Source organism: Nyctereutes procyonoides, unplaced genomic scaffold (genome assembly GCF_905146905.1).
Source record: "Nyctereutes procyonoides isolate TBG_1078 unplaced genomic scaffold, NYPRO_anot_genome, whole genome shotgun sequence".
Lineage (NCBI taxonomy): Eukaryota > Metazoa > Chordata > Mammalia > Carnivora > Canidae > Nyctereutes > Nyctereutes procyonoides.
Window position 1 is genome coordinate 38,813,595 of NW_026575135.1, and position 14,131 is coordinate 38,827,725.

General features: G+C 36.8%; 1 protein-coding gene across 1 annotated transcript in view; it reads left to right on the forward strand.

Annotated features, from left to right (window-relative positions):
• Window positions 1-14,131, forward strand: part of TTC39B (tetratricopeptide repeat domain 39B) — a 129,648-nt gene that overhangs the window by 108,126 nt on the left and 7,391 nt on the right. The window contains exons 17-19 of the mRNA XM_055301509.1: window positions 1,435-1,543; window positions 9,346-9,463; window positions 11,362-11,478. Coding sequence (XP_055157484.1) covers window positions 1,435-1,543; window positions 9,346-9,463; window positions 11,362-11,478 — 344 coding nt within the window. The remainder of the gene's footprint in view (window positions 1-1,434; window positions 1,544-9,345; window positions 9,464-11,361; window positions 11,479-14,131) is intronic.

Below are 14,131 nucleotides of genomic sequence, written 5' to 3' on the forward strand. Positions count from 1 at the left end.
TTTGGACTAGCTACATTTCTAACACTCAGGTACCCTAAGTGGGTGGTCATTCAACAGTGTGGTGCTCATACTTTTTTCAGTGAGAGACCATGAGCAGGAGTGGCAGAGGGAGAGGAAGAGAGAATCTTAAGCAGACTCTGCACTCAGTGTAGAGCCTGACATGGGGCTTGATCTCAGGACCCTGAGATCTTACCTGAGCTGATACCAAGAGTCAGGGGCTTACCCACCTTGTGCCTTGTGCCATCCACGTGCCCCCCAGAGCACCACATTCTTAATTGTTATGCTGTTTAGACAAGACTTCATGAAAAAAAGCTTAATTTCCACTTAATTTGTTTTAATGAAGACTTCTTTGAAAGTACAGAATATATCAAATTATTCTGGCTCTTTGGGGTTTTATTTTGCATGGGTAGTCAGCACAGGAAAACCATTAAGTACAAGCTGACATCTGTTGTCCTCCTTTGGGGTTTCCTGACTTTTTCCTTTTCTCTTTCTTTCTTTCTTTCTTTCTTTCTTTCTTCTTTCTTTCTTTCTTTCTTTCTTTCTTTCTTTCTTTTTTATTGTATTCCAGAGTTTATTCAGTTATTACCCTTTGCCATCCATATGTATTTTCCTCATTTCCACTACTTGCCTGTAAGAAGCTGTTCAAACAATATCTTTATCATATTTTAAAATTCATTTATTTCCAAGAAGTTACTAATTACCCTGCTTATTTCATACCCTTAAAAATATGAACTATACTACCAGGGAAGTTAGAAAAATATTTTCAAGCAAAAGCATATTTGCTTTTGGTCCAAAAAAATTCTCATCTGTTAGCCTAGGAGATATAATTTGCAATGAGAAATCATTAGTTTACATTTTCAGGGACTGTCATTCAGCCATATGGCTTTAAGTGAATGCATTTTCTGCATGTTAGATTGCACTGCTGGACTGTCACATGTTTTTAATGAGATAAAAGAACCATTAAAATATTTTGTATGTTCATTTCCAGTGAAGTCCTTGGAAACATTTTATGTAAACAATTGACAGATATTTTAAAATGTTTCCCTTTACTTAAAATTAACAACAAAATTTTTATCAAATACAATTGTTCACAGGATCAGTTAAAAATATTCTATTTATTACTATATTTGTAATCTACTATCTTCCAAAAGGATGGAATACCAATACATGTATAAGTGAATGAGTAAATTTTTCCATAAAAAGATAATATACTATATATATTGAATCACTTCATGGTATAAAAGGCAAAAGGCATATAATAAAATGAGAAAAGACGAAATTCTCTTCACTGCACTCCAAATGAGGAAAGCTAAGGAAAGTGATTTCTGAATGTTGTCTTGAGATCCCTAGCAACCAAGAGAATAGTTGTGTTGTTGTAAAGGATATTGGATAACCTCATATAATTGTGAATGACTTTTCATTCTTCCTCATTAGGAAATGATGTATGTCTGGAACGGTTTTCCAGTAGTGAGCAAGAGAAAAGACCTTTCTGAAAATCTGTTGGTCACTGTTGAAAAGGCTGAGGTTGCTTTACAAAATGAAAGTAAGTATGAAAATAAAAGCCTGGAAATATTTTTTTATTACCATTCTCCTGCCCTTTCCCTGTGCACATCAGCCCATGTTCATTTGTACACATCATAAGGACAAAATAATTGGGCTTCAAGGGTCTGGATGATTGTAGTCAGAGGAGTGACATTTGGGGCAATATGGACTAGCCTTGGGGCCACGAGGCTAAGTGAAAGATGCCAGTTGCAGATGACAGCATATTGTATGATTCCATTTATGTGAAATATTTGGAACAGGTACATCTATAAAGAGAGTAGGCTAGTGATGACCTAGGGATAGAGAACTGGGGTATGTGTGTGACGCCTTTTAAAGGGCATGGCATTTCTTTTTGGAGTGATGAAAATGTTCTAAGACCATAGTATTGGTTGTACAACAGTAAATTGTGTGCTTCAAATGGGTGAATTGTATGGTATGTGAATTATACCCAAATAAGTGTTACCGAAAAAAATGAACAATCAGAGTTCTAGGGTGCATTTCTGGTTTTTAGGTTGTGACTCTTTCCATGCCTTCTTTTGCTCTGTAATGACTATTATGTTTTTGCAGACACAGGAGATTGTTTTCAAGTTGAAATTTTGTTACAATTGAATTTTTTTTAGTAATTACTGCTGATTGTACTGGAGGCCCCTCTCCAGTTTCCTGGAAGCTCCATTTCCTGGAAGCATCTGGCATAGTAGAAGGAAAATCAGGCCATCTGGGCTTACCGTCCCAGCTCTAGCATGAAACTCTGGGAAATATACCTTATAATTCTGGGCCTCGAGTTTCTTTTAAAATGGGGTGATGATATCGAAAGATACACAGATATTATCCAAAGATTTCTTTCTCTGACATTGTCTAATTCTCTATCTTAAACAGAAGATTTATCTTTTGAGAAATGATGCCATAAATGATAGCCTTTTGTAGTATTCCTTACCAACCTCCCCAACCATTTATCTTTTGGAATGTTCTAACCACAGAAGTAAAATGAAAACTTCTATGGTAACAAACATGGCAAAAAGCATAGAAATTCAGGAAGAGGCTGGAAAAATTATAAGTTAATTCATATTTCTTAACTGGAAAATTATGAGCACTGACAGAGTGGCTAGCCTCATATTCAATATATTCTCCACATGGGAAATTAAATATTGAACATAGCTCCAGGAATGAGGACCTCATTTGTTTCATTTTTGTATTTGGAGCTATAAAATGAGGATGAAATGCTAAATGAGATTTTTGTTTATAATTATTGTTAAAAAATTAAACACAATTATGATTGATAGATGTAGGTGAAAAAAGTTACCCATATTTTTGCTATTATAACAATTTCAGAATTTTTATTTGTTCCATCATAGCTTTATTTTTATAGTTATAATCAGAGTATACCTGGGCATATATTAGCCTACTTTTTTTTCACTTAATATATCATACTTTTTAAAAGTGAAGTGTGGCATGTAACATTATATTTAATTGAACTGTAATTGTCATATAACATTATATTAGTTTCATGTGTATACCATAATGATTCGATATTTGTGGACTCTGTAATAATCACCACAATAAGTCTAGTTAACATTTGTTACCATACATAATTACAAAAATTTTTTTATTGTGTTGAAAACTTTTAAGATCTGCTTTCTTTCAACTTTCAAATATGCAGTACAGTATTAACTGTATCCACCATACTACATTATATCCCCATGATTTACTTATTTTATAATGGGAAGTTTATACTTTTGACTCTCTTTACCCATTTCTCCTACCTCCCATGCCCTACTCCTGGCAACCACCAATTCATGAGCTTGGTTTTTTTTTGTTTGGTTTTGTTTGTTTTAGATTCCACATATAAGTGAGATCATATGGTATTTGTCTTTGTATGTCTGACTTATTTCACTACTAGCATAATGCTCTCAAGGTCAATCCATGTTGTTGGAAAATGGCAAGATTTTATTTTTTATGGCTGAATAAATAGTCTGTGGTATGTCTATATTACATCATCTTTATCCATTCATCCATTTGTGGCTTCCATATCTTGGCTATTGTAAATAATGTTGTGATGAACATGAGGGTGCAGATACCTTTTCAAGTTGGTGTTTTCATTTCCTTTGGATAAATACCCAGAAGTAGAATTGCTAGATCATATGGTAGTTCTATTTTTATCCTAGCCTTTTAAGTTGTTGTTAAATGGCTCCTATAATAATTTCAAAAGCTTCCTAGTACTCCATGGAGCTAATGTATCATAATTTAGTCAACTCTTTTAGTATTGTTGGGCATTTAGGCTGCTTTCCATATTTGAAATAATTCTAGCTTCAGATTCACCCCCAATAAGGAAAAGAAATATAAAAGAATGAAAGTAAATCAATTGCCTTATTTGCTAATAAGGTCAAAGTTTCAGGCAGGATAGCAGAAGAAGCCAATAGAACAAAAAGCAATGATGTTCCGAGGCCACAGACTGGTACCCCCTACCCCAGTTCTCCCAAATAATCATTCTGCAAGTTAAACCGATAATCACAGGAAGAAATATAAACTGGTAATCACAGGAAGATCAGGTAAATGGGATATTCTATTTTACTATTGAAAAAAAGGTACCTGTAAAGATCATCGATTGATGGAGAGTGAGTTAATGTCACTCTCTCATGTCAAAGGCAGCATTTTTATAAAAGAATCATGGTTCCCTTTCTCTCCTTATTCCTGCCGATTACAGAAAAGTTTTAAACTTCAGCCCTTTATGAGTTGGAACTTAGGTAGAGTAGCCAAGATATTGAGTTATTTATCTTCATGGACTCTCTGCTTTCTGGGCACCAGGGAAGCAAGTGGATAAAAAGGCTCAATAAACTGTAATCCAAAAGAGAAATCCAAAGTTTTTACTATTTAACAGAGAACCGTTGGAGTGTATGTATAAGTACAGACTTACAGACTCACTATATGGACATTTTAGACTTTCTTTGTATGTCCTAGATGTTCCGTTATTGTTACATTGTCTGCATAGTTTTTCTATGTATAGAGTTGTATTAAGCTTCTTTAATATTCTTTTTACAATTTTATCTTTTTAATTTTTAAAAGTTTTTGTATTGTATTTTTATTTTTTTAAAAGATTTTATTTATTTATTCATGAGAGACACAGGAGAGAGAAGCAGAGACATAGGCAGAGGCAGAAGCAGGCTCCATGCAGGAGGCCCAATGTGGGACTCCATCCTGGGATCTAGGATCACGCCTTGAGCTGAAGGTAGACTCTTAACCATTGAGCCACCCAGATGCCCCTATTTTTATTTTTTTAAGTAGGCTCCATGCCTAGCGTGGAGCCCAGTATGGGGCTTGAGCTCACGACCCTGAGATCAAGAACTGAGCTGAGATCAAGAATCAGACGCTTAACCAACTGAGCCACCCTGGTGCTTCTTTTTAATTTTTAATTGTAGTAAAAACTATATATAACACATTTATCCTGTGACCCAGTTTTGACTGTACAGTTCAGTAATGTTAAGTATATTCCCATAATTGTGCAACCAGTCTCCAGAACTTCTCCATACCCATTGAAAATAGCTCTCTATTTCCCTCTCCCCACTGCCTCTGGCAATCACAGTTCTACTTTTTGTTACTATGAATTTGACTCCTTTAGATTGCTCATATGAGTGGAATCCTACATTATTTGTCCTTTTGGGACTGGCTTAATTCACTTCGCATAATGGCCATGGGGTATATCCATGTTGTAGCATGTGTGAGAATTTTCCCCTTTTTAAGCATAATATTCCATTGAATGTATATATCACTTTGTTGATAGAAAACTTTGTTTTTCCATTTACCCACTGTTGCACATTTGAGTTGCTTCTACTTTTTGGCTATTGCAAATAATACTAATATGAACATGGGTATGTAAATATTTTTTGAAATCGCTTTCAGTTCTTACATGCTCAGAAATAGAATTCCTGGATAATGTATCATTTCTTTTTTGAATTTTTTGAGGAATTACCACAGTGTTTTCTGTAGTGGCTGCACCAGTTTACATTCTCTCCAGCAGCACACAAGCTTCTAATTTCTCTATATCCTCACCAATATTTGTAATATCCTGGGGTTTTGTTGTTGTTCTTTGGTAGTAGTCATCTTAATGGATATGAGATGATCTTTACTATTTTCAGCATGAAGTAATTTCAAAAAGGAAAAAGATTTCAGTTTGATTTGCATGTAAAGTCAGCATAAAGTCACATCATTTTGAAATTTAGATGAAATGAAACTCCATGAAAGTTCACCTGAAAAAATGAGATTTCACAAAATGCACCTTGTAAGATCCATTTGGGTTTTTAAACAAATTTTAGTATTCATTTTTGTTCAACTAATTTGGCTACATTTTATTAACTTGCTCATTTGAACATTCTTAGATTTTCTATACTAGATATAGAATTGTGATAGACTGAGAAAACATTTTTCCTGCCAGTAGGGGAATTATCTATAATTAAAACCCACGTATCCACAAACCTAATGGGAAAATGGATATGTTTTTAATAAATGGATATGTTAAAACTGGGAGGTGAAGGAAAAACTCTTTTTATTAAATAAAAACATATGTAGAGTATTTTTCCCCCCAGAAAAGTGGACCAGCTTGTTTCTTGTTTTCCTACAGATGTAAGGACTTTGGTTCAGTTGAATAAATTCTGCAGTTTGAATGTCTATCCTTTGTACTATAGACTAATATTTACCACCAGAGAGTGGGGCCTTTGTATATTAAGAAGTCCTGAGGGACCTCTGGGTTTTTCTCTATTTGAGCAGGCTCTTCAGCCTTTACCTCAAAGTTTATTTTGTCCCATTATTGGTTGGGGGAAAAATGTAAAGGAGTATTACATGTATCAGATTAAGTATATACAATGCAATAGAGGTTTAGAAAACCAGACTACTCTCTCTATTCCTTCCTTCCTTCCTATTTTACTTAAAACATTTATTATTTATTTATTATTATTTATTTATTTATTTATTTATTTATTTTGAAAGAGAGACTGAAAGAGAGAGAAAACAGGAGCAGAGGGAAAGGGAAAAGCAGACTCTCTGCTGAGCAGGGCGCCCAATGTGGGGCTCGATTCCAGGACCCTGAGACTATGACCTGAGCTGAAAGCAGATGCTTAACTGATTGAGCCTCCCAGGAAATGTAGCCAAATTCCCAGGAAGCCCAATTCCTTCCTCTTTTAATGATCTGTTGAAATGATAGACTTAGAGATATTCAAGGAGGACTGGGGAAAGCTCAGACAGGCAGATGCACTGTACTTTGTACATTTCTAGTTTTGTATGCATTCCCTCTGGGTTTAAAAAACAAGTTTTCCTTCCTGAAGATTTTGTACATGAAATTTATGATAAAGGATCTTCTAAGTCCATTGTGTTATACAGGAAAATTACCAGATTTCCCTCTCTGCTCCCTCCATCCCTCTCAGTAATGACCTTTTAGTATTTTAGCTCTTATTTCAGAGCAACGGGGGAAAAATCCAAAATCTGAAAAAGTGAAATGAAGTTGTAAACCCAACGTGGCTTCAACCTTCACCCCCTTTCTCCCCAGTCTTGGGAAATTGAGTTTTTGCTTCTTCTCCCCTTGGCAAATGTCTCTAAAGTAAAAGACGATAGAAGATCCAGTTGGTATTCTACTCTGACAATGTGGTTATGAAAGGCCGGTTATGGATACAAAGGGAAAGATAGTTTAATAAGAAAAGAACACTTAGTGTAATATGCCTGGAGTCAGTGTCTTCCACTAATTCCATTAATGTTCTGCTTGAAATCTAACTAAATTCAACATGTAGCCAAAAGTCAGTACAGTAGTTCTTCTCTGATTCTTTGTTGCAGTTAATTTGCTTTGTGAAATAATAAAGCAAACACAATCAGGGTTACATAAAAGGGAAAATGCTACTTTATGGCTTTTCATTTTCTAAACCTGTTTTTGAATTTTTCCTTTGGTACATTTCGGCTAGTTTCTAAAAAGTTCACTGTGGGTATTTTTGTAGTTTGGGCTTCAAACTTTCTTTTTCATCAGCCTACCCTCTGTTTTATTAAGTTAAGCTGATCTTTTATGATGAAAATGTGCTTTGGCGGCATTACTGTATAATTTTCTTGGAATGGAAAATGGAAATTGTGTGTTGAAATGCGCATCTGTGAACTCACCCATGAGGTTGAGAACCATGATAAAGCACTCAGATTTTAAGGGAAAATAATCATCTGACAGAGAATACTCTGCGGTCAGAGGAAATAATGGTTTTGCTAAGGTTTGGAGGAAGGTGGTATCTTTGGGGCCAATTTTCCACATCCTTAACTCATGATCCAAATAAACACTAAGTGCGGCTTTACTGGTACTTTAATTTTCCATAATGCTGTGTCTGTTCCTCAGTAAAACCATCATTCACTGAGCACCAGAAGTTTATGGTAAGACAAACCTTCATAAAATGCTAATACAGAACTCATTAGAATGCACACAAATGATACTAAAACCAGCATCCAGGATGGACCCTCAGGGTTTGATTCTAGGCCTGGAAAGATGCTGCTCTTGTGTATATATGTGTGTATATATAGGGTGTGTATATATATACATATACACACATATATACATTGCAGCGAATATCCATGATTAGAAGCATAGATATATTTGTGTGTGTGGGGGCCACGGTATTGAAAAATGGTCCTTAAGTAATAGGAAACATAACAAGATGTTGATATCTGTGATTTTTCTTGGTGAATGAACCATCAGAGCTCAGACGTGAGAGGTGAATATCAGCTGTGTTCAGCACCTAGAAATAAAGTGATTCCCTTCCAGTTGGTTAAGTAGCATCATTAACCTCCCATAAACAAGCAATGTACTAACCAAAACCCCAGCATGTGTTAATGGTAATTTCTGAGGTTTGTACTGAAAGCCAGGGGGATCTCAATATGAGGACTCCCAGGCCTCATTGGTTTGGTTTACTCCCCTGCACCCCTTGTATGTCACAGCCTGAATTGTTTAAATTATCAGTCTGTCTTGGGAATGACTTTGTTGCAGTAACTTGCACGAGCTCCCAAATTCAAGAGTGATAGATGTGAAATGGCTACCTTTGTCAGGTTGCTGTCATACATAATATGGTTCCTTTCGTTTAATATTCTATAGCTTTGGGCTGGAGAAGGCAGAGTCATTTTTGAAAGGGAAAACATGGTAAAAGAAAAAGCTTTACATTGGTCTCAAGCACTTGCAAGTTTGCGAGGGTTTTAGGTACCTTGCATGTACTTCAGAACCATTTTGTCTAATTTTATGAAAGAATTTACCCCCAAAAGAACATAACCTGGGAGAATTGATAGGTTGTAAACAGAATGATCTGGAAAGGGTATCCTACTTCCTGAATTTTTAATGGGTAGGAAGCCATCTGCTTCTCCATATGGAAGTGTTATCCTCTCCTGCATGAAACCAGCACAGTTAGATGCCAGAACCACAGGAAGAGGAGGCAGCCTTCTTGCTTCTCCCTGCTTTACCTTTTATAGAATTAATAAAGCTCTCCCTTTTCTCAGAGTTTAGATTTCCTCTTGTTATATCTAAGGTCACGTAACTCCGAGAACGAGCACCTGAAGAGTTTTAAGTGGAGAGAGTTGAACTCTTTTAATAAAATGGTGTAGAAGTGTGGTAACTCATTCTTCTTTTAATTTAAAATACTTTCATTGTGTTTTATTAAGTAAGGCTTAACAAATGCTAGAAATATTCTCTTTATTTTTCAGTGATCCCTCTGAAACCTAAATAGCTATTAGTTCTCCCTCTCCCTTGGGATTTTTCAAAGTGTTTTTCCTTTTGTGTGTGCTTTCTGTTTGTTTGGTTTTAAGACATAAGTGACTACTCTGTGGATGATGAGTGCTTGGTGAAGCTGCTGAAGGGATGCTGTCTGAAGAACCTGCAGCGGCCCTTGCAAGCCGAACTCTGCTTCAATCACGTCATCCAAAGGTACCGACCAGCAAGGAAGCCCGGCTGAGTGCAGGAACTTCCCAGGGAGTTACTGTGAGAAAGTCATGTGTTCTCTCTCGCTGTTAGTGTTTGACATTACCAGGAAGAGAATCCAGTAATGCTCTCTTTGTCCTTTGAGAGCAAATTTGTAGCCTCGGTAGAACATGGCTTTATGCATTTGCACTTGGTGTTTAAGGGGAACACTGAATTCCATGAAAACTAAACACTGTTTTCTTTCTTCTTCTTTTTTTTTTTAGATATTTATTTATTTATAAGAGACACAGAGAGAGGCAGAGACATAGGCAGAGGGAGAAGCAGGCTCCCGTGGGGAACCTGATGTGGGACTTGATCCCAGGACCCTGAGATTATGACCTGAGCCAAAAGCAGATGCTCAACCACTGAGCCACCCAGGCATCCCTAAACACTATTTTCACCCTAAACACAGGTGTCCTTATAAGAGGAAAGATACCATGTCTATTTCCCAAATTAATACCACCCTTTTTTAGTAAAAGAAGTATATATTGAGTTCAGTTTTACTGGTGTTTCTAGAAGGATCAAAAGTATGATCCATTTGTGCTATGCTGTTATGTTTATCGAATCTACAGTGAATTATTTGCTCATGTGTTCTGTAATTTTGGATCGTGAGCTCCCCTTCAATAGGTTTTATCTTGAGACACTTTTGAGGCTAGGACTGAAGACTCTCTAAAGTGATTTTTGCTTTTATTTCTGCCAGGTGCCCCCAAAGCTTTTTCAGCCCAGGCTTACTTTCATATTAATGTCATTGCTTAGAGGTCTTTGGGTCATTTGGGCCATATAAATATGAACTGCCAATTCATTTGAGGACAGGCCAATTGGTTATTAATTTCCCAAGGAATACATTTTCCCCCTTCTAACCTGGAGTGCAGGCTGAGGAGCCAACTGCCTTTGTAGTCCTCCTATGCGGGAGTGGGTTTTTCCAATCCACCCTTTCTCTGTTGGAGAATGGCCCCCAGCTTTATATAGAGGTCCCAGTCTCTGCTCATATGTGGACTCAAGGCTTCATAAGCATGGACATTGAGATTCAAAGCCCTGGTTGATTAAGGCCAAAGCAGATCCCAGGACTGCTTTGACATCATCCATATACTTAGAGTTCTGGCTTTGTTTTATTTTCAGTTTGAGAATTTTTGTTATGTTCTTGTGATCTGAGCTATGCATTTGGAAGGCATTACTTTACAAATATCTTTGATTGGGCAGCCCGGGTGGCTCAGCGGTTTAGCGCCACCTTCAGCCAAGGGCCTGATCCTGGAGACCTGGGATCAAGTCCCACGTCGGGCTCCCTGGATGAAGCCTGCTTCTCCCTCTGCCTATGTCTTTGGCCCTCTCTCTCATGAATAAATAAATAAAATCTTAAAAAAAAAGATTATCTAATTTAAACAAAAAACAAATATCTTTGCTTCTTGATATTTTATGGTTAGACTTCATAATATTGCTGAAAACAGAAATGTTAATCACTTCCTTATTGACTTTTTTTTTTAGCCTTATGAGACTTAACAATATAAAGTAATAGTGTTCTTATTTCTAAATGGAGTCATTTCATGAACACAGTCATTTTTTAGGAGGATGACCTTGTCCTTTCCAGTATTAATCTTTGAAGATCTGCACGCATTCATCTTCCTAAGAGGTGTAAACAATGCTCAGTGCTGAGTTTAGATTAAGGAATAAAACAGAAGATAAATTATTCAAAACATGCTATTTATTGCCATAGCTTATTAGATTCCTTGACTATAATGACAGTTCTCTCTGATAATAGGCTTAGTGCTGTACCTGTTTCCTGAGGAATGAGGAAAGTGTATTGTTGAAAAAGAATGATTTGTTTATTGTTCTGTTAAAACTTAGTCACTTTTTATTAACTCTTTCAGTGAAAAGCTACTGAAGTATGACCACTACCTGGTACCATTTACCCTGTTTGAATTGGCCTTTTTATACAAAAGCCAAGGGGAAATTGATAAGGCCATAAAGACCCTAGAAACTGCAAGGTGAGTGACAATGGCAGCTTTTCCTGCTTGCTATGAAGTCAAGGAACTTTGATACCATATAACCACAGCATTAATATTATATACTTAGAAGTTAAAACATTATTGAAAAACGAGGAATAATGTTATGCTCATGACTCTTGCTATAGTTGTGCTATTTCCAAGCTTTTCAATGCCTGACCCTGTGACTGTGTACAAATGTTGTGATTATAGGCATCTCTATGACAGATTTCTAACCTATTCTCTTCTGTATTGGGATTGGCAAATGTTTTCTGTAAATGGCCAGGTAGTAAGTATTTTTGGTTTTACAGTATAAGGTCTCATTGCAACTTCTAATTGTGTTGAAAGCAGCCATAGAAAACACGTTAATAAATGAGTGTATCTGGATTTGGCCAATATTTTGGTCATAATTTGCTGACCCCCTGGTGTATTCATTGCCTTGAAGAGCCACTGATTGGAAGAAGCCCTCTGTATCTTTCCCTGGCTCTCTTTTCTTTCTGTCCACTGTCGTAATTTCAGAACATTTTCATTTCTACTAGGCAATGGCTATCAGACTTGTGATCACAGCTCACTTAAACGCTGTGATCTATTTGCCTTGAGTACTTCTTACAGTGGAGAAAGAATGACATAATGGCTTTAAGCCTAGTGATTCATTGGTTTGTTCATTTATTCAAATTCAGTGAGTATGCATTGAGCACTTATTATGTGCCAGACACTATTAAGGCTCCAGACAGACATCTATATATAAACAGCCAACATTTCCCCTTGTTTAATTCAAGGGAGATGTTAAATAAACAAACAAATAGGAAAACCAGCAATGGTATACGCTTTCCTGAGATTTATATAATCTGATAAGAGTCCCTGGGTATTACCTTAAAATGGGTTGAATCTGGAAAGATGCCTTGAGGAGATGATCTTGTAGTTGAGATTTGCATATTTAAAATCAGTCTTGGGAAGATCAATCACAGAAGACTGGGTGGGGAGCATTCCTGGCTGAAGCCACAGCTGTGAATCTTCTAAACTGGGAGGTTGAGCCTCTAGGTGGTAAATGATGCTCTTTACTGAAATGGGGTATGCTTAGAAGAGTAGGCTCCAGGAAAGGAGAAAAAAAAATACTTATGTTTAGCACCATGGGATTTTGAGGTGCTTATTAGTTGTCCATGTGGAGATGATGGATTGGCAGTCAAATATATAAGCACAGAGTTCAGTGGAAACATCAAGGCTGAATGTGGACATTTCAAAGTCACCTGCACAGAGACAGTGATATTTTAAAACCATGATACTTGATGAAATCATTCTGGGAAAATAATATAGCTACAGAAAAGGTCCAGTACAGAGCCTTGGGATATCCCACCATTTTAGAAATGAAACCATAAGATTAAGAAGAAGTGGCCAGTGAGTTAGGAAGACACCCAGGAAAGCCAAGTGAACAAAGTGTTTCAAAGAGAAGAGAGCGGTCATTTGTGACAATGACTGCTGAGAGGTCAGGCAAGGTGAGCCCAGAGAAGTGGCTGCTCAACTTGACAGCATGACTATCATCAATGACTTTGACCAGTGAGGGGAGGCGATGGAGTCAGCTACTTTAGGTAACTTTTCAGGATGTTTTACTGTGAATAAAGCAATAGTAACAGGAAGGAAGCTTCCTGAAGCTGCTTCATGGAGCCGAGAAAGGTGGCTGCTGCCGCTGCTTATTTTTTTTAAGGGTAATATCAGAGTGAGTCACTTTTAAAGCTAATTTGTTGAAAGTGAGAATGACTCATATTTCAACTGACATATATGTACCTTCAAATCTAGCTATTGGAAAATTAGGAACAATTGTTAACTGTTGTTGGAAGTATTCATTATTTGGACCTACTTGGTGTTACCTAAGCAGTGCACAGTAAGACAAATTTATAATGATGAAAACAAAAGACTGGCAATTCACTACTAGAAAGGAAGACCATCAGTGATCACAAGTCACCACTAACTCAAGCCAGTGCTAATGAAGCCACCTTAAACAGACTTCCCAGTAATTTCAAAACTTTCAGTTGTCTGTACTTTCCCTTTTGCAATTGGAGATTCACAAAGTTGCTAAAATTAGTGGCCAGACATTTAGGAAAGTGTTCAGTTACATCTTGTGAATAATAACCCTTATCCAGGTTATCAGTGAGCAGCTCTTAGAAAATGAAGAGCTATAACAAGAAGGCTTTGCTACTGCAAAGAAAGGGGTTACAGGTCATCCACGGGCCAAGGCAGCGTATGAAAGCAGGAGCCCAAAGTCAAAAGCCATACTCTTCTGCTGATTCTTAACAATTGTAGCAGACAGAAGCGAACTTGGATGATCCAAGTAAAGTTTTTAATTAATCCATGGATTTCTGTGGCCCCTTCTGACATTGTCACACAATAATTATTGGCCAAACCATTGCTAATTTGCCTGTGAGAATTGGAGTAAGTAACTTTGATGTCACCACATAATCCTTTTCTTTGTTGTAGTTGTTGCATGAGAGTTTCAGAATGATTTCTTTGCAGGAGGGATGGTGATTGATCATGTTAATGTGAGTCTGCCTTAAAATTCTTGGTTTAGAAAAGGAGGTCAACTATTTAGGAATAGTTCACAGAATTTGTTAAACCCTCTTCATAAGCTTCTTTCTGTTTGAGTGGTTTGGTCATTAAATAA